Source organism: Astatotilapia calliptera, chromosome 4 (assembly GCF_964374335.1).
Source record: "Astatotilapia calliptera chromosome 4, fAstCal68.1, whole genome shotgun sequence".
NCBI lineage: Eukaryota > Metazoa > Chordata > Actinopteri > Cichliformes > Cichlidae > Astatotilapia > Astatotilapia calliptera.
In genome coordinates this window covers 32703717-32724137 of record NC_137425.1, presented here as the reverse complement: position 1 = coordinate 32724137, position 20421 = coordinate 32703717, and the positions used below count along the sequence as shown (strand labels likewise).

General features: G+C 42.6%; 2 protein-coding genes across 6 annotated transcripts in view; both read right to left on the bottom strand.

Moving 5' to 3' along the window:
* LOC113021416 (thyroid hormone receptor alpha) overlaps positions 1 to 11009 on the bottom strand; it is a 113489-nt gene extending 102480 nt beyond the window's left edge. The window contains exon 1 of one of the 3 annotated variants that reach the window (XM_026166063.2): positions 10848 to 11009. The gene's annotated coding sequence lies outside the window, so the exon portion shown is untranslated. Of the gene's footprint in view, positions 1 to 9963; positions 10579 to 10847 lie in introns of those variants that run through there. The other 2 variants (XM_026166064.2, XM_026166065.2) reach the window with 2 other exon arrangements.
* Positions 11010 to 14230: 3221 nt separating this feature from the next.
* Positions 14231 to 20421, bottom strand: part of LOC113021414 (vesicle-fusing ATPase) — a 75094-nt gene continuing 68903 nt past the window's right edge. For all 3 annotated transcript variants that reach the window (XM_026166062.2, XM_026166060.2, XM_026166061.2), the window contains one exon: positions 14231 to 15441. Coding sequence is in view for 1 of the 3 variants with exons in the window: in XM_026166061.2 (XP_026021846.1) it covers positions 15420 to 15441 (22 nt within the window). In the remaining 2 variants the exon portion in view is untranslated. The remainder of the gene's footprint in view (positions 15442 to 20421) is intronic.

The window sequence follows — 20421 nt, the reverse complement described above, 5'->3', positions numbered from 1 at the left end:
GTGTGTACACGATTAACTAAGCTGTTTTTGTTTAAAATGGAGAAAAAAAAGCCTGATCCATTGATCATCTGGATGTTAACACTCTTTATTACAGGTTGTGCCTCAAGCCCGATAACATGGCTCTGATATCAGGGAGCATTACCAGCCACCTTAACACTTTTCTCCTGAGTCTTCCCTTTGAATAGCTGCTGCCGGCGTCGAGCCAAAGTGCTTAATGAAAGCGGAAAAACACATTGAATCTACAAACGGGTGAACTGGCAGCAGCTCAATATATTGCATAGGTGAGAAGACGTGCAAAGCTGCTGGCCTATGGCAATTCCTGAACTATAAAGACAGCACTGTCAGGCTGAACAGCCAGACTGTTAAAATACTACAACACACTCCTTTTAGTGTATAATAACTGAGTAAGATCAATGTAAGAACTGGTGGACAGATGGAACCAAGCACAGCAATGACTCTATGAATGATCTTTGAATAGAGCTGAAATAATTAGTGACCCTAAAATATCCATCAGTGTTCCTATGGTGCAGCCGATAACATTCACTAAATCCAGCAGAGTACAGCAGTTCTTTGAGTTGGGGCTGGAAATAGCAGGGGAGCTACCCCAAATCCTTCCAGCACTGTGGATCCACGTGCAGAGCACGATCTTTCCTGCACTTATTTCATCTCCTCCCATTTTGATCTCCCAGCTGTGCAGTCAGTTTCTCTCTCTCTCTCTCTCTCGTTGTGTCTCTGATATTGAAAACACCAAACTTCCTGAAAAATATTCTTTCAAGACTCACAGTGTGAACTTTACTGTATAGGACTGCTCAAACCCTCAGAGGAAGGAGCAAAGGCCTCAGAGAGTCTTGTACTGTTGATCTAATCCCTGGGCAACTTCCTGTTGTGGCCACTCCTGACACCATTCTTTGTTCCAGAGAGTGAATGTGGGCGTGTGCATGTGGCACAAAAGACAAAAGCCGGTTATAAAATCTCTCTCATCTCACTAAGATTTTGTCTTTCTTCTCTCCCCTGAAAGAATACAAAGCCCTTGAGAGCTGCAACTGCAAGAAAGAGCAACTGTGCTGCAACAGATCCAAGGATGGAGGGAGAAGACTGATCACAGAAACAGGCCAATCAGAGCAGTTCAAAGGGGAACAGAACCGCACTGGTGATCGGGACTGTCACATGACAACTGGACGATGAAATGAATGACTGACAAAAATGCCCCCGTCTGACCAATCACTGTGTAACAGCAAATGTGGAAACACACGGACAAGATGCATGATTTCCCCGAGGCTTCAGGTGATTAAAGTGAGCAAAATATTAGGTGTGGCACAAAAGCAGACAAACATTTGTCGTGTTCAGCTCCTTCGTGGCTATCGGTGTTGAAAGATTTAATCATAATTGACCTTATTAAGATCAGATGGTGGCGTGCTAAATTATAAGCCAAAACTAGCACGTTCAACCATTAGCTGGATCCATGTTTGCTAATCAGTACAAGGCAACACACTAAATAGTAGAATTGTGTTCAGTACCTCGTAGCAAACCATGTTTGTGTCAGAAAATTACAAAACAAACCCCCAAAAAAGCTTCAAAAGGCAGCATCACAGCAAACACGGTTAAGAGATAAAACTTAGCAGACAGAACTGTTTTGTTCTTCTACAAAACCATAAAAATGTACTTTGATGTAAAGATTTAATATTGGCACTGACTCACTCATGGAGCCAGTCACCAGTGGCCATTACAGGAAGTTAAATCTTCTTTAGCACTACCATAATAAATAGGTAATTGTAACACAGTCTGAACAAAGTACTATTTATAAAAGCTGAAGCCTTAAATATAAAGGGTCGTTCTTGAAAAATCTTAAAAATCTTTGGTGCAGGACAACCAAGGATGAAGGTTTCTACTCTGAGTCTTTAATAACCTTTAACCGTTTTCTATAGTTCCAAATTAACAAGTGAAAACTATTTAGGAAAGAATCGTTTTCTTACTGGGGCGCACTCTGGCGTCAGTTTGTGTTTCAACAAACTATTGTGTGATTGCTATGTGACAGGTTCTGATTTCCAAGCTAAGCTAATCCAATAACTCACTACACACCTCTCTGTGCTGACAAAACTGGGTGGTTGTAAACCAAGTAAACACCAATAAAGATTAAATCAAGGTTCAGCCATTTTTATTTGGGAGCAATTCACCTGGGTGCCAAATACTGTAACATCGGGAAAGAGTATCCATAACTAACAATAAGTCCCTTTTTTAAGGTTTGTGTTAAACAACCCAGCTTCATACTACTAGCACCTAGTTTCATTTATTTATGTGTTTCATTACAATAGGCAAAAAGGTGGGCTGTGCTCACATTTTTCCACAGCTAACACCACTGGTACTCAACTCACGGTGAATAGCACTGGTATAGAAACTCCAGTTAGAGAGAGTTTCCTCAAACAAAGGTCCAGACTATCATAAAGGCCAACGTGCATTTCATTTCAGTGCAGTATATTTTGTATCAGTATCTTTATGGAGTCAACAACTGGTTGTCAAGCACAAACAATAAAGCAGAGTTCAACAGTGGGTGTTTGTAGCTTCTGTTAAACAGAAGCTGCAGGTTCCTGCTTTAACAGAAAAGTATGACTCCAAAGAAAGCTGTGGAAAAGCTTTCTTTCTTTTCAATAATCACCAGAGTCTGTGTGTGAACACCCACAGAACACAACGAGAACATTACAGCTATTTTTGTAAAAGGTGCGCTCACACTAACAAGTGCTTACAGTTCTTATATCATAGGACAAAACTGAAGACTTCAAATCCTCCATCCATCCATTCGCTTCCACTTATCCTTTTCAGGGTCACGTGGGGCGCTGGAGCCTATCCCAGCTGTATTAGGGCGAGAGGTAAGGTACACCCTGGGCTGATCGCCAATCTGTCGTGGGGCTAACTCATAGACGGAGACAACCAGTCTTGCTCACATTCACTCCTGCATTCACACCTATGGGCAATTTAGAGTTTCCAATTAACCTTTCCCCACTAACTGCATGTCTTTGGACTGTGGGAGGAAGCTGGAGTACCCGGGGAGAACCCACCCAAACACGGGGAGAACATGAAGACTCCACACAGAAAGACCCTGTTTTTGACTTCTTAATGCATTTCAAGTCCAAGCAGAGCTGGACCAAACACATCTCCACACTTTGTAAGGCCTCTTTGACCAAAACGCAGAGCAACGCCGTGTTGCAGTCCACAATTAGCAACCTCAACTCACCCAAGATGACTTGGGCGGAGCTGAACCACAGGGTTTAAGAAAAGCACTCATCGAGAGCTCAGACTAAATGGGAACTGTTGGGAAAGAATTCCAAGGTAATGACATGTTAAATTTATTATCCTGGGAGAACCCGGTAAGGCTCAAAGGTGAAACTGCTCTACTTAGAAGGCTCCAAGTCAACACAAACATGCCTTCTTTGTATACACACTTTGTGTACTACATTTCATATTTATCATTGTAAAGTCTTCACTGCTGTTTCACCAAAAAAAAAATGCTTTGAATAAACTTGTGTCCAAACTTTGGACTGTAAATGCACCAGTCAATCAGTCAGGATTTAAGATTAGCAGATTTATCAGTGTTACTGTACAAGCTGGTAAATAAGCAACAACAGCTGCAGTACAAAATGCCAAACTAGGATTGATGAAGTTTAGAAAAATGTTTCCACACAGATTTTTACTTGCGCTGCTGCCCAGGTATGATAATGGCTGCCAAAGTTTATTTGGCAGCCCCTTTTTCCCCTTTATCCTTCCAAGAGAACGAAGCCATCTGCAGTATGTTAGTGTTTCCCTTCAACAGGTTTGTATGAGAAAGTTAAGCTGGAGGTTTATATGGTTTCTTATACGAGGGATTAACATTCTGCGTATTAGTCGTCTGACCGTGTCATGTTACACTCCTTTCTCTGAATACAAAAACAGCTTACATGTGAATGCTGCTCCATTACAGCAAGGAACATAATCACATTTATTCTGGTCTATATTCAATTCAGTTGTTTTAAATAATTACTTATTAACATTATTTTTATAAACATCACAGAGTAAAAATTAATAAATCGGCCCGAGTTTTGCCTTAATCGTGTGTCGTGCATGGTGAAGTATACGTGGGATAACGAGACGCGATTAACACCTCACGACCAGCAATCGTATGGTTGCAAGAAAATCAAACCTGTTTGAAATCCTGTCGCCTGTCGTGAGGGTGTCAACGCAACCTCTCACACTGCGCACGCGCAAACACAAGAATGAAAGTGAAAAAGAGAGCAGCACTGCAGCGTGTGATCTGGACACAAGCGATGGAGGCACAACTTGTAGAACTTTGGCAATTTCATCCGAGCCTTTTCGATGTGGCCTCACAAAATGATCACGACCACAACAACCGTGAAAATAGTTGGATGGACATTGCTGCTCAATCACAGCTGCCTGGTCAATGTTTTCGTTAGCAATTTAGCAAAGCTGATGGTGGTGGTGTGTCTGTGTGAGTGAAAGACAGAGAGGAAGATTTTGGATAAGCTTCATGTTATAGACGCACAGTTTGAGCACTCAGGTCACATCAGAGCATCAGGTCATATAGTGCGAGACTGCATCGTGACCTACGAACTTCTAACCCCTGCGATTCAATTGTACAGTTTCAGCAGGAGCTGAATAACGCCACTGAAAAAACAAACAAACAAAAGATCGCAGAGTGTATGCCCAGCTTTAGGAGGTGATTTGGAAAGATCTTGGTGGTTCTTGTTGATCAAAGTTCTTGTTTTTTAGCGATTCCAGCTGAAGTAAACCACTGACAACTTTTGGGGTTGAGAAAAAGCACGCTGCTGTAAAGAAATGGAAGCATTTCATTTATTGACAATAAAATATACAAAGAGCTTTGCAGTTAAAACGAACTCCAAAGAATGATTGCATAGGTGAAATTGGACTTTATCAGCCAGCTGTATCTGCATGTACGTTTAGACTGAGGACAACTGAAACATTCACGGTCTCTAAATAAAAGCCCACAAATGCTTCTAGAGGTCCCAGAAAGAGTACACTAAGAATCAGAGCTGCTAATGACTAACTACGGCTGCCAAGGAGGTTGTGTCTTTGGTACATGTATGTCATTCTGATCAACGTTGTACAGGTGTGGAGTGGGTCACGGTAACAATTTGCCACATCCACCAAGCTCTTCATGATCGACTTATTTATTGATCAAATATCGACAAAAAGTCTTAGAACTTGGAAACTGTGATTCTTACAAGTGTGGTGTGTATCGTAAACATACAGAACGCACTGTATAAAGATCTCAAATATGTCGCCTTAGACCTCTCACCTCTCCTTCCAGGTGAATACACTGACCTGAAGGTTAAAGTGACCATAATGCTATAGGGAGCCATTTAAAACAGCTTTAGTGCCGCTGCTTGCACTAAAATGTCGACAGAGAGTTCCCAGAGAAGACAGGCTAGTTTACCCAGGTTGAATTACAATTGCAGAGGGCAAAACTGGCTCAAGTTGTCACTTTTTCTTGACATTTTCTTGCCTGAAACACATCAGCCACCCAAATACTACTTGCAGTGAAATTCTAAATGTCCATCTGATTCTAAAAGCACTTAAACAATAGTTCTGTGGTCCATGTTGACACTTAACCCCACCCCTCCAACGCACACGCTCGTCTACATCTGTGTGATGCGAGCGTGCCGAGGGACCTCTGAGGACTGGGGCAACGGCTGCCTCCACACATTATGTAACCAAGCTCAGACAAACACACTCAGCAACCCTCACGCTGAGCCTGGATCAGTGGGTGAAGGGTTGACGGGCAGTGGAGGGGATGCCACTTTCTCCTCACCCTGCCTGCACCCCATTCTTGCTACACATGAACTCTGAACCTCAGAAAAGGACGCAGGCCTTGCATTAGAGGAGGGAGAATGAGGATGTCAAAAAGAGGTCACCTGCAGCTGCTGGCAGGGATTAAAGCTTTGTATGTGTACGCATGCTTAAACTTACATGGCCTTTCTTTGCTTTGTAATTCCTTCCATCCACTCGTTCATTGTAATTCCCTTACAAGGACTAAGAACAGCAATATTCCTTAAAGAAAAAAACAACTCTTTATAAAATGAAATCCTCTGAGTTGCCTTGTACACAGAAAATATATATGAAAGGCACCCTTGAAATGATTTATTAAGCTGTGGCACTGAGGTTCAGCTAGAGCTGAGGGGAAACTCTTAAAGCTGAATACATTTTCAAACGGCTGCTGAAAACTAATAAAAAACACCAGCTACCAAACTCATAACTTAAGGAACTCAAGAGTGCTTCCTATGTAATTGTATGTAGGTCTGGATTTTGCACTCTGGGGAAATACTAAAGGGGGGGTCCACATTAATTTGTTTCATACGCAGCTGTGGCTCTGACAGTGTTTTATTTAAAATGATAAATGAATAAAGATGTGGGGAAAATGTCTCTTTGCTTCCATTTATTCATCACTACACACTGAAGGAGTGTTCTGTGCAGACTCTCGATGCTGGACGAAATCTTACAAGTAAGGAAACTTTCTTTGCCAGAACCCTGAAGCCAGTTTATTGGCTGCTGTTGCTCAGAGTTTTTTGTTTTTTCCCCCTATAGTCCTTCAGTCCTTCATCACTGTCTTTGTACAAGCTCCCATTCAGCCCTACAAATTTATGAAAATGGACGCAGACACAGAAGTATCTGCTGTCACACACATGAAGTTGAGAGACATCCTATTCTTAATCCACAGGGTTTAATATGATGTCAGCCCACCCTTTGCAGCTATAACAGCTTTGACTTTCCACAAGGTTAGGAGTGTTTTGTGGAATTCATAACCATTGTTCCAGAGGTGCATTTGTAAGGGGATGACGAGAAGGCCTGGCTCACAGTCTCCACTCTAATATATCAAAGGTGTTCATTCAGGTTGAGGTCAGGAGTAGGGATGGCACCGGTTCTGACATAAACGGTAGTAACCAGACCAAAAAGCAGCGCACATTTCGGTGCTTTATTTCGGTGCTTTTTTTTCCTGAGCTGTGATACACTTTAGATTCTAGCCAATCATTTTACGTTTCTGAGGATAGTAGGCGGAGCCAGGTACGTACGTTCTTTTAGAGCAGAGCTACAGATTAAAAATGTCCAAGGCGAAGCGGTCAAAAGTCTGGCTGTACTTCACAGCAAAAGATGCAAACTCAGCAGCAACAAGTGCTTTAAGCTGATACTGTCAAAGGAGGTAACACCTCAAATCCCATGAAACACCTGACGACGCATAGCGTTTTTTTAAAAGCTGAGAAATGCGCCGTATTTAATAGCTTGCTGCGAGACCTCACACCGAGCACATCTACTGCGGGTGGGTTGCCAGTTATCGGACCCGGAGTTAGCAACATCCCCCAAGAACCCGAAGAGGAGAGTCCTGGCCCCTAGCCCTGCCAGTGTAGCAGAAATGATGAGGATGATGATGCAGCAGCAGCCGTTCTTTTCTGCGTGAGTAGCTTCATGTTGTTCGTGTGTAATTTACGTTGAGTAGGCTAACCACGTTATTACATTAATGCATGTAAGGTGAACTAGCAAACATCATCATAGCTACATGCGGCTGTCTTCTTGTTTGATGGCAGATACTCCCTTCACCCTGGCCAGAAGGGCTAAAATGACCAAAGAAGAAGTGGAAAACAGTTAAACATGAGAGGTTTAGGACAAAGTTTGCATTTTTTCCATTGATTAAGCACTGCTTCCAGCCAAGAGTGATACCATATATGCCCCATAGCTGCAGAAAAGGCTAACATTGTTATCTTTTTACAAAAACCAGCTGAACATGAGAGGTTTTTGGACCAATTTTGTGTTCTCCATTCTTTAAGCACCGGTTTGAGCACCGGCACAGTTTCAAAAGTACCGGTTTGGCACCGGTATCGGATAAAACCTGAACGATACCCATCCCTAGTCAGGAGTCTGTGCAGGCCAGTCAAGTTCTCCTACACCAAACTCACTCATCCATCTTTATGGGCCATCCCCAAACTGTTCCCACTAAGTTGGGGGGATGAAATGAAGCATTAAGAGTTACTTTCACTGGAACAAAGGGACCAAAAAACAACCCCACACCATAATTCCCCCTCTACCAAACTTTACACTTGGCCTAGTGCAGTCACACAAGTATTGTTCTCATGGCAACCGCCAAACCCAGACTGCCAGATGGAGAAGTGTCATATGTTATTCCAGAGAACACGTCTCCACTGCTCTAGAGTCCAGTGGTGGTGTGCTTTACACCACTGCAGCTGACGCTTTGCGTTGTGCTTGGTGATGTAAGGCTTGGATGCAGCTGCTCAGCTGTGGAAACCCATTCCACGAAGCTCTCTAAACACTGTTCTTGACCTAATCTGAAGGCCACATGAACTTTGGAGGTCTGTAGCGACTGACTGTCACTGAGTGCACCGACCGGACATGTTGCACAGTTAGCATCTGATCATAGTACCACACTGGATTTCACTGAGCTCCTTAGAGCAGCACATTCCTTCATAAATGCCTAGGTGCTTGATTTTATACACCTGTGGTCGAGGAACTGGAACACATGACTTCAATGATTTGGATGGGCGAGTTGATTAAATATACTGTAATATGATTTTAATGATGATATTATGGTGGAGGAATATCATCTTAATTCTTCCACTATAACAACCTCAGATGCTTCTAAGACATACACATTTGGATTATGTTAAGGCTTTAAGTCAGAGGTGGCTGCTGTGATTGACAGTTGTGCCAAAACAGGCAGCTGTAGCCAGGAGCTTCTGCTAGGCACTGAATAGTCAGTGAAGCAGGTAACTTTACAAAGTTATGAATCACTGAGTAGCTCAAGGTGGATGTTAAATTACAGATAGAAGAATAATACTGTGCAAATGTGTAAACCACAGTGAAGTAGTTTATACATTTGCGAAACAAGTAAAAGATCCAGGAGGAGACAAATCCCCAGAACGGCATCTGGCTAAAAAAGAAGAAGAAAAAAAGACCTCACACATGTGGAGCTACCTGCTGTGCAAGCCCCTTATGAATCAGCAAGCAGCCAAAAATCAGCTTTTACTGAATTTTTCAAAGATTAGGATTACAATTTATTAAAAAACTAGAGCCATGTATCTGTATATGCCCTAGTTAGTTGCAGCACTCAAACCAGGGGTATCAAACATACCATTCCAGCCCACCATAAAAGCTTTGGAAAATGTAAAGGAGTGCATAGATTGTACACTTTTAACAGCATTTACATAAGTATGACAGCCCCCCCCCCCCCCCCCTAAAAAAGTAATTAAGTAATGGATAAACAACAAAATAACAAATAAGTTCCTGTTTTCCATCATCTGCTATAGAATTAACTGTTTTCTTTTAATAGTGAGTCCACAGTTTGTTTGTTTGGAAGAAAAGGGCATTTTCTTTAATTTTATGAAACCTTCCTATTTTCAGCTGCGAGTACTCCAGTTTCATCATGCAGGCTGTAAGTGGCAAACGATAGAAAAGGAGTTTGACATCCCTGACTTAAACCAAGGTGTCTGGAACTACAAGTCTGGACAGAAAATGAATGACTGAGCCCCCCTTGACTGGTCCACATGCTTAGCAAACACTCAGTCATATGAATAGGAATGGCAATAAGAATTGTGAGGCCGTACATTAACGACACACCCACCCACACCCTTACTGCAGAGAAGTACAACAGACTGGTGCTAATACCTATATGTGCAGCTCAGTGCATAATGGCATAAACTCATATACTAGGCCTCTACCTATAGAAGCAGCTATTGGCTGGGAGCCACATTTCATACATGACACCGCCCTATGACACAGGTATGACTCTGAATCCTCCAGCAGCTTTTCAGGCAAACTTTGGCACGCAAGCGCCCACGGACAGACCGACCTATGGGCACATGTCACAGCAAAGGAGCGAGCAGTGACGGTGGAGATTACACTACAGACACACACAGACACTACATAGTTGTCACATCTTCCCTCGTTCACCTCTGACTGCAGAATGTAGAGTAACTCGTTTCACACAGTGCGGTGGCAGTAAGAGGAAGCCGGTGTAGGTGAACCTGGGGACGTCACAGAGCTGCAGTGCACCGGCCACACGACGACGGCGTTTCCCTGTAGCTGGAGTACAGCAGGCCGGCGCAGCGCCGGGGTTGACGTGAGGACAGCGCTCACCTTGCACCGGCGTCCCCGAGCAGAAGCTTTCAGCCTGTTTTCGCTGAAAGTGTCAAACTGTCTCACTCAGCAGCACTCCACCGCTCAAATAAAAGCGCCTCCCGGTAGCGTCCACGTAAAACCGCTGAACGAGGAGCGGCAGTTATCTCGTGAAGAAACAAGCTCAACAAACACGTTAAAAAAAATCAGATAAAAGCTGCTTTACCGACTCGAGCCGGCGTCAGCTAATGCCTCTCCCTCCGGTGTTAGCCTCCTCTACCGGTCCGCTTTCAGGTGCCTGGAGACGGGAGAGCAACGTCCGCTAGCCGGTACTGTCAAAGTCATGGCCACGGTGTGCACAGGGAACCCCACGGCGTTTACTAGTTCTCTATGCTCGGTCCTCCCCCATGCCTGTACAGTACGGGTGAACGCGGGTCAGCAGCCTACGAGGGTGGCTCTACACCGAGGGTCTGCAGCACCCTCTAGCGGACGGATGTGAACATCCAGCGCGGAGGGTTATATAATGCACAAAACCTGGATAACAATAATACTGTTTTGTTTTTTACTTCATTAACACTAAATAAAGTATAAACGTCCGATAATATCAATATTTCTGTTTTGTTAAAATCAGCCCTTGTTCTCAATGGAGGCACAGTCATACTGAGAGGAAGAACATATATCAAAACTTACAAAAAGCTTGAAAACCAACACCAACTTACCAGATCCACTCCCTGTAAAGCTGAATGATGAAGGTATTTCTTTTAATTTGACACTTATTTCAATTTTTAAAAAATCAAGAAGATCATCTGCACTGGAAACGGAAAGACAAAAAATGTTTGCATCGCTGTCACAGTTTCTGTTTCTTTCTCCAACCTGACAGCGCATGCTGCCTTTCTCCTCCCCTTTAGGGTGGAGTTGTATACTTTCCCGCTCCTCAGTCGTAGCACCTGTTTGCCATCAAGTTTATCCACTTCAGTGCAAACAGACCAGCTGCTAGTGTTGCACCAGTGAGCTACATACTGAGCCGAGAGGATAGAAACTAAGGCTACGTTCACACTGCAGGTCTTAATGCTCAGTTCCGATTTTTTTTGTCTGCTTGTTCACACTACAAATAAAATGTGACAGCAAACGCAAGGAATCAAAGCGACCGCATGCGCAAAAGAAGACGTCACGCACAACGCGCTCTGTTTAGACCCAGATCAAACAGTATTGTTTGACTGATGGCCTTAATATAAAGACTTGTTTCGGACTTTAAGTTTACCAATTTTACTTTAAGTTATAAAGTTATTTTGTTATTTACATATGGCCTAATGATGATCCTTATTGCTGTTTTAGAGAGGAGCAGGGCTTCAAAGGAAATGTTCACGTTTTCTTCAACGTTGTCTTCCCAACATCTACACAGGATGGCCAGGAAGTGTTCGCGATGTCTTCTCGGGTGCTGATAATTGGCGTCTGTCTCGTGTCAGTGACGTAAAAGATGGATTTAATGCGACATGACCATCAAACAGCAGTCGCTTTCTAAAACATCGGATATGTATCGGATTCAGTACCACATACGAAAGTGACCCCGATCGGATTTGAAAATATCGGATTTGTGCCGTTCACACTGTCATAGCATGATCGGATATGGGTCGCATAGGGTCAAAAAAATCGGATTTGATGCGCTTTCGCCTGGTAGCGTATTGATATTTGGATCGTTCTGTCCACGTCTACACCTGCTAGTGGTAATCAGAAATAATTGTCCGTGTCCCTGTGTTACTTACCTTCATGCTTAGTTTTGTGTGTAAATGTAAAGGCTGTGAAACTTGACACCAGTCTCTGTTGGTTTTGCGTTTGGGTCCACCTTTGCTGACTGGCTTCACAGCTTTGACAGTGACTGCTGACATATTCAACTAAGAAGTGCATCTGCTGCATCAGACTAGCTCAGTTTTGAATTACTGCTTGGCCTTGAAAATTCAGTTTTTTGTAGGTTTAGCGTAAAACAAAATTGTTTTACAGCAAATTCAAAATAAAAAGCTTTAAAATGAATTTCCTTTTAAACAATCCACACACTTGCTTACCTTATAAAAAGGTTTGCTATTAATATACATTGTTACTATTCATTCCTACAGGCAAAGGGCTGGCATTTTTAAAGCACTTTCAGTTTTGGGTTTAATTTTGTTGTTTTTTTGGCCTACTTGAGGTTTGACTTATTTCACATCTGTACATAGAGCCGACTTCTAATCATGGAGACCTCAGGAACCCTTTTCATATGAAGTAACATTGCTAAGACACAAGGCAACTTGGCAAAATATACATTTCTCATTCAACTTAAAGGAAGCAGTAAAACCTTCTTAATATAAGCAAGAAAAATATTTCCTGTTCTGCCCAAACACAGATTGCTAGACATGGTGCATGGACCTTAAAAAGGTGAACTTAGTTATCTGCAGGTAGTGGTGGCTGTAGCTCAGATAGTAGAGCAGGTCACCTACTAACCGGAAGTTTGGTGGTTTGATCCCAGTCTGCATGCCAAGTATAGTGACCCCATGTTGCTCTCTGATGCATCCATCGGTGTGTGAATGTTAGACAAGAAGTGCGTAGAAAAAAAAGAAGTCCATGGGTAAAGGTGCAAGTTGTGTAAAGGGCTTTGAGTGCTCAGAGTAGAAAAATGCTATTTAAGAACCAGTCCATTTAATAATTAGCCTTGGATGATACAAATCTGTAGATTGTATCAATATTGACAGTAACAGACTTTTGCTGTTGTTTTATTTTAGACTTTTAGAGAGTGTACCAGAGTGCTGAAGACCGAAGAGGACCAAGGATTTATCTGACATGAACTTCCTTCCCTTGTGTCTCGGCCAGTAGCTTAAAAAGATATGCTAATCTGACTGCACCCTATTTAAACTGAATGAGTACCAAATATAACACCAACTGTAACAGCAGGTCACATTTTTAAATACACACATATAAGAAAATTATTGATACATTTAGTTACAATTCATCAGTTTGGAGACTCTTCAGTGCAAATCAGTGGGGAGGAACTCTCACTGACAGGTGTGAGAACACAGGCCACTGTAGCTGTTCACTGCTGGGCTTGGCCTCTGCTAAGCCCAGCAGTGAGTTACTGAACTGGGCTGTTGGTACCTTGTGGAACATGTTAACTGAATTATCCATGATGGATAACAGTTCCACTACCTCACAAGTGTCCAGTTGTCAGCCAGTCACAGAACCAGCCATCCTAATCAGTTTAATCAGTCTATTGGTGTTACCAGCTCTGATGCTGCTTCCCCTACAGACCACAGCAAAGTATACTTCCATCAGTCTGTCGCACTCACCACGTGTCTTTGTTTCTGCGTCTGTAAAGTTTATAGATACTAGCCGAGCAAGCTACTGTTAGCTAATAACCTAGCATTTCACTCGTTGGAGTAAAAGTGGTTCTGGCTTAAATAACAAACAAAGCATACTAGCAAAAAGGTGTGACGTCCTGGAGAAACTAATACATAATGCAACAGTGGCTTTGTCCATCTTTTATATACAGTCTGTGTTTTCACATATATTACAAGATTGAAAGACGCAGTCTGTGACAGTGTAGCTGAGGACTCTTTCTTACTCAGCTTGCACATTTTAGTTTATTTCATATTCCAAGTTCTATTATATTAAGTATGTTTTCACTTCCCATTGATTTAGCTAAAGTTTTGTTTGTTTTTTGACACTTTGGCTTAGCAAATGTCTAACAATTCCTAAAATTTATAGTGCTCAGCTAAATAATTTGGAATTATTGTAAAGATGTTTCTTTTGTTTGTTTTACAGATATTATAATGCTTTCATAACATCATTGGTCTTTACAGGAAGCCAATTAGTTGAATGAGTTAGTAACTAATCACTGATGTCTGCTAATCCTGTCGTTGACATTTAAGCCAGAATATTCTAAACTACGGAATCTTTAGTGTCCAATTATATGTGAACACAGAAGGGTAGCGCTGTCTCATACGCAGTCATTTCAATAAAAATATAAACATTTTATAGTAATTTTCATGTAATATTCACTTTGTTAATTCAAAATGCATCTACAGGATCTCAGAGCCTTTTGTTCTGGACGGCACATAGAAAAGAAATGACACCATTTCCTGTGCATATGTGCTCTTTTTTTATTGCAATATCTGCATGTTGACATATATTTACACTCACACACGCACATACGCTCACGATGCCAATGGTCAAACAGAACAAGAACTTTTTACTTTGAAGCACTGAACACATGACATGAGAAAACAAACGTAGCAAATTAACCAGCAGCTTTCTACACTTCACATGCACAGACTGAAACGCACACGCACAATCCCATTCGACACTCCACGCACACACTCACACGCGCACGAGTTCCCACAAAGGACCACCAAGAGACGTAGTCAAGGTCTGGATGTTCAGAGTGCAGGATATATTTATAGATTTGTTTTTAACACTGATGATGCCAGAACTATAAGAGCTAAACTGAACTGTACTGTACACAACACAGACAGGCCGGCCATCAATCCAACATTTACTTTCACTATTACACTAATCTGGTAAAGTCAACATCTCCATAGCAACAGGGAAGAAGAGTGATACTGATACATTTTGAAGTAGTCTTAAGTTCATGATAATCTTCGTTATATCTATGTATACTATTTACAGAACATAAACATACTTTATATTTAAAGGGATTACATTTACACATGGAACATCATCTTTTTTTAACTACTATTAAATATTCACTAAAAGCCTCTTTGTGATCACATCTTGATATTCAAAAGGCTTCGGCATTTTTGCATGTGCTCCGTTTGATACTGCTTGTGAGGATACACATAATAACAATAATTACCTGCAGCCAGACGAGAGGTATGCAACAAATACAACAAAGACTATAGCTTAAAAACATAGATGACTTAAATTCTTAACTCTTCTTTTTTTCTTTTTATACACACAATTCACATAACACCACTTTTTTTGTTACAATGATCTATTGTTTTTTTCAGGTTTTAGTTTTTTTTACAGATAATATTTTTTAACAGTACGACTTCCAGTGTTTTACTCTGATATGTGTACTTGATGATGAGAATGCCGAGTAGGAGGGAAGTGATTCTGTGGTATTGCCTACAGATACATGCCGAGTTATAGAGGAACCTGTTTGTTCCTCTCTTGGACCAGGTGTGTAGTTACATAGATAAATGCATTGATGGATTCGAGGAAGATCTCTTCTTTTCCTGCTCTTCTTCCTTATTTCTGGGTGGCGTGTCTATTGTCGTGTGTTTGGTTTGCTCCTCTGGTTGGCTCTACTCATAGAAGCTCCGATCACTACAAAAGGGAAGAGTGGGAAAAGAAAGCAAGCTGTCTTACAGGTTGGTTTGCATCCATCAACACACTTCCCATTTTAGACTGAACCGTTTTAGCAACCCCCACCATAACACTAGAGTCGTTGTTTGGTATGAGCAGGCTTTAACAGGGTAGTAAACAAGAAACTGTCAGTGAAAGATGGCGGTAGCGCACGCTGCTTTATCTTCTTTCTCAGCTTCCTTGTAAAGACTGTAATTTATAAAATAAACATCATAATGTATTCGATAAGCTGAGCTGACAAACCCAAGAGGACAGTGTTTACTGAGGTCATAGATTAAGTGACTTGGTTTCAACGTAACTTTATTCTTTCATGAGTTATTTACAAGTTTCTCTTTGTTCACAGCCATTGACATGTCGAAGAGGTTAACACGTGAGGAGCGGATCGAAATTGTGTTGATATCTGGTGAACGCAGTAACCGGGTCATTGCAGCAGATTTCAATGCAGACACCCTACGAGACCACCCATCTCCCATGCTACAGTTAGCAAACTGTCAAACATCCCTTCAGCGGATATTAGCTACTCACAAATGGCACCCTTACAAACTCCAGCTACTGCAGCATCTCAACGAGGACGACCCAGATCAGCGCGGAGAATTTGCAGAATGGGCAAAACAAAAATTGGAACAGGACCCTCAGTTCACGCAGAAGATTTTGTTCAGTGATGAGGCAAACTTTTATGTGAGTGGTGAAGTTAACAAACAAAATCACCACTATTCAGTTTTTCAGTTTTCAGTTTTATTTGTCATATGCAAGTTAGCACAGGGTCAACATTGCAATGAAATGTATTTGATGAGCAGCAGTCACTCAGCAGCATGATACAGTAGAAGAAAATATAATAAAAGAAAAGAAAATAGTAAAGAAAATAGAAAAATAGTAAGGAGCAAAATATTAGAGAGACATGGTAAAAGAGAAAAGATGACTAAATATATATGTATCTATAAATATAAATATATGTACACTAGTGATTAAATAAGAAAATCTTGAAAAGAAATATGACGGGAGGGCAGATGGGATACTGCACAGGAATGAGCAGCAGAAAATTACAGTATTGCACTTTTAAATATAAATATCAATGACAATAAAGTGGAGTGACCAGTGCAGATTAAACAGAGTACTTGTGAAGCTGCAGGGTAGCTTCTGAGTGCTGTGTTGTGTGTGTTTAAGTGTTGTAGTGTCGTATGGCTTGGTGGTAAAAACTGTTTTTGAGTCTTGTAGTCTGAGCAGACAGACTCCTGTAACGTCTGCCAGATGGTAACAAGGAGAAGAGCTGATGTGCTGGGTGGCTGTGGTCCTTGATGATGCTGTGTGCTGTACGGAGGCATCGCTGGAGATAAATGTCCTGAATGGCAGGAAGCCTCGTGCCAGTGATGTGCTCTGCTGCCTTCACCCTCTGTAGTGATTTACGGCTGCTGGCAGAGCAGCTTCCGTACCAAACTGTGATGCAGCTCGTCAGCAAGCTCTCGATTGCACACCTGTAAAAATTTGAGGTGATGTTGGCGTGCATGCCAAACTTCCTCAGCCTCCTCAGGAAGTAAAGCCGCTGGCGAACTTTCCTGATAGCAGCGTCTGTGTGAAGGGTCCAGGAGAAGTCCTCAGTGATGTTGACTCCAAGGAACTTGAAGCTGCTGACCCTTTCGACCTTGACACCGTTGATGTGGATGGGCTGGTGTTCTCTGACTGGTCGTTTCCGGTAGTCCACTATCATCTCTCTAGTTTTGCTGATGTTGAGAGTCAGGTTTTTTTCCAGGCACCACTCGTACAGCGCCATCACCTCCTCTCTATAGGCCGTCTCATCATTGCCTGTGATGAGGCCTATGATGGTTGTGTCATCCGCAAACTTGATGATGATGTTGGACTCATGTTTAGCAACACAGTCGTGTGTGAGCAGGGAATATAGGAGGGGGCTAAGCACACAACCCTGTGGCGTACCTGTGTTCAGGATGAGTGATGAGGAGGTGTGCTTACCAACTCTCACCACCTGGGGCCTGTTTGTGAGGAAGTTTAGAATCCATCTGCAGATCGGTGTTCCCAGCCCAAGGTCGACGAGCTTCGTGGCAAGTTTTGAGGGGATGATGGTGTTAAATGCCGAGCTGTAGTCGATGAAGAGCATCCTTGCATATGTATTCCCTTTCTCCAAGTGAGTGAGGGTGGTGTGCGTTGCCAGGGCGATGGCATCCTCCGTGGCTCTGTTTGTCCGATAGGCAAACTGAAGAGGGTCCAGTGTGTCAGGGAGGGAGGAGCAGATGTGACCTTTGACCAGCTGCTCCAGGCACTTCATGATGTCAGTGCAACAGGATGGTAGTCATTCAGACAGGAGACCACTGATTTTTTGGGAACGGGAATGATGGTGGATGCTTTGAGGGACGTGGGGACCACTGACTGCCTCAGGGAGAGGTTGAAGATGTTGGTGAACACCTCTGCCAGCTGGTCGGCACACACTCTGAGTAGCCGGCCTGGGATGCCGTCCGGTCCTGGAGCTTTGTGAGGATTGACCTTTTTAAAAGTCCATCTCACAGCTTCTGTTTCCAGAGTTAGAGTTGCAGCCTCACTGTCCTCCTGAGGGTAGAGGATCTGCTCTCTGTTGTCTGCGTCAAAATGAGCATAGAAGTTGTTGAGCTCATCTGCAAGAGATGCAGCGGGCTGAACACTGCCTGTGTTGACCTTCTTGTAGTCAGTGATGCAGTGCAGTCCATTCCACAGTCGCCTGGTGTCAAAGCTGTGGTAGCTGGACTCCATTTTGTCCCTGTAGTCCTTTCTGGCCTTTTTTATGGACTTTCGGAGGTCGTACCCGGCTGCTTTATATGCATCAGCGTCCCCGGAGTTAAAGGCAGAGGTCCGCACTTTTAGCTTGGCGCGAACGTCTTTATTTACCCAGGGTTTCTGATTTGGATATATGCAGACAGTGGTTTTTGTGATGGTATCATCCATGCACTTTCCAATATATCCAATGACAGAGTCTGTGAGTTCATTGATGTTGCCATCAGCTGCATCCACAAATATCTGCCAGTCAGTTGTGTCAAAGCAGTCCTGCAGGACCTCGTCAGCCTCACTGTCCCGTTTGTAAATAACCCTGGAAGCTGGTTTTTCCTGTTTCAGTCTTTGTCTGTATGCAGGCAGCAGCAGTATGGAACAATGGTCTGCCTTACCAAAAGCTGGGTGGGGGAGGTGTTTGTAGCACTCTTTGAATGGAGTGTAACAGTGGTCCAGTGTTTGATCACCTCTTGTGGGGAAGGAGATGTGCTGATAGTATTTGGGGAGAACCTTCTTCATGTTGGCTCTGTTGAAGTCTCCCAGCACAATAAAGGCAGCTTCTGGATTTTTGTTCTCAAGTCCAATAATGATGTTATACAGTTCGTCCATAGCTTTAGCTTTATCAGCATGTGGGGGAATGTAAACAGCTGAGAGGAGAACTGAGCTGATCTCCCTCGGGAGGTAAAAAGGCCTGACTTTAATGGTCAGCAGCTCGAGGCTCTGAGAGCAGTAAGTTTTTAAGATACACACATCTCTAGCCCACGAGGAGTTAACCATAAGGCACACCCCTCCTCCCCTTTTCTTGCCTGAGTCCTTCGTTCGGTCTCCCCGGTAAACAGTGAATCCATCCGGCGTGATGGCGCAGTCGGGGACGCTGGGCTCCAGCCATGTCTCTGTGAAGGCCAGAACGCAGCAGTTCTTGATGTCTTGTTGGTGTTTAATCCGTGCACGCAGCTCGTCAAGTTTGTTGTCCAGAGACTGGAGATTCGCGAGCAGGATGCTGGGCAGAGGTGGCTTGCTGTTTCTCTGTCGCGTTCGGCACAAAACTCCAGCGCGTTTCCCCCTCTTTGTTTTCCCTCGACGTCGCGCGAGTAAACAAAGGATCCCAGACAGCAGAGCGTCCACGGAGTCGAAACCCGCTGTAAAGTCCGAACTGGCTGACGAACGTAGCTCCAGAAGCGTTTGTCTGTCATACCGAGTGTATGATTGCGCTGTGCGCACAGAAATTGAAAGCAGTACAAAATAAATAATAACATTTTTGCTGAGATGACTGGGAGCTCTCGTCGGTGCAACCATCTTACGGCGCAACCGGAATTATGAGTCTGACACTAACCTACATTGGATGGATCCCTCCAAGACTGTTGGAAAAACAAAGTGATGGTTTGGTGTGGTATATGGGGTACAACAATAGTGGGTCCATTCTTCAATGGAAACCTCAAGGCCACTGGATATTTGAAATTGCTACATGATGATGTGTTTCCTTCTTTATGTGTCACGATCCTGGGTCTTAGGAGCCAGTGTTTTGAGTTTTAGTTCATTTTGATGTTTATAGTAGAGATGGCACGATACCACTTTTTTATGTCCGATACCGATACCGATATCATAAATTTGGATATCTGCCGATACCGATATGAATCCGATATAGTGTTTTTTAATCAACAAAACAGTTTTTTTTAAATATCTTGCTGCATTTTGTATAAGTTCATACTCAAGTTTAAAACAACAACTACACTAAAGCTATTCTGTTATACCTGTATGCAAAAAAAAATATTTCATAGTTCAGCAATACTGATCAATCTAATAAACTTAAACCTACACCATCCTCCCTATTCTGGTATTTTAAAGAGTACTTAGCATAAATATTAAGCAACCTAACTAATAGGGTTCCAACTCCCAGCAACAACAAAAATAAAAAAATAAAAAATAGGGAACCACCCCTCACGCTCCACCTCATGATGCTTAATCGACGTAATCAACCTTAATTTGATGCAGTGTGAAAAAAAAATGCACAGAAATCAATTATTTTTCAAGAAATATTAAATAGATTCAACATCTTTCTTCAACAAAATTGCAGACTGCACAGATGGTACCTTCCCAAAGGAAAAAGTACTATAGCTTACTAGGGTATATATATTAGACTTAATAGTCACTATATACAGTAATTGACTTCTATTCATTTTACATCAAATT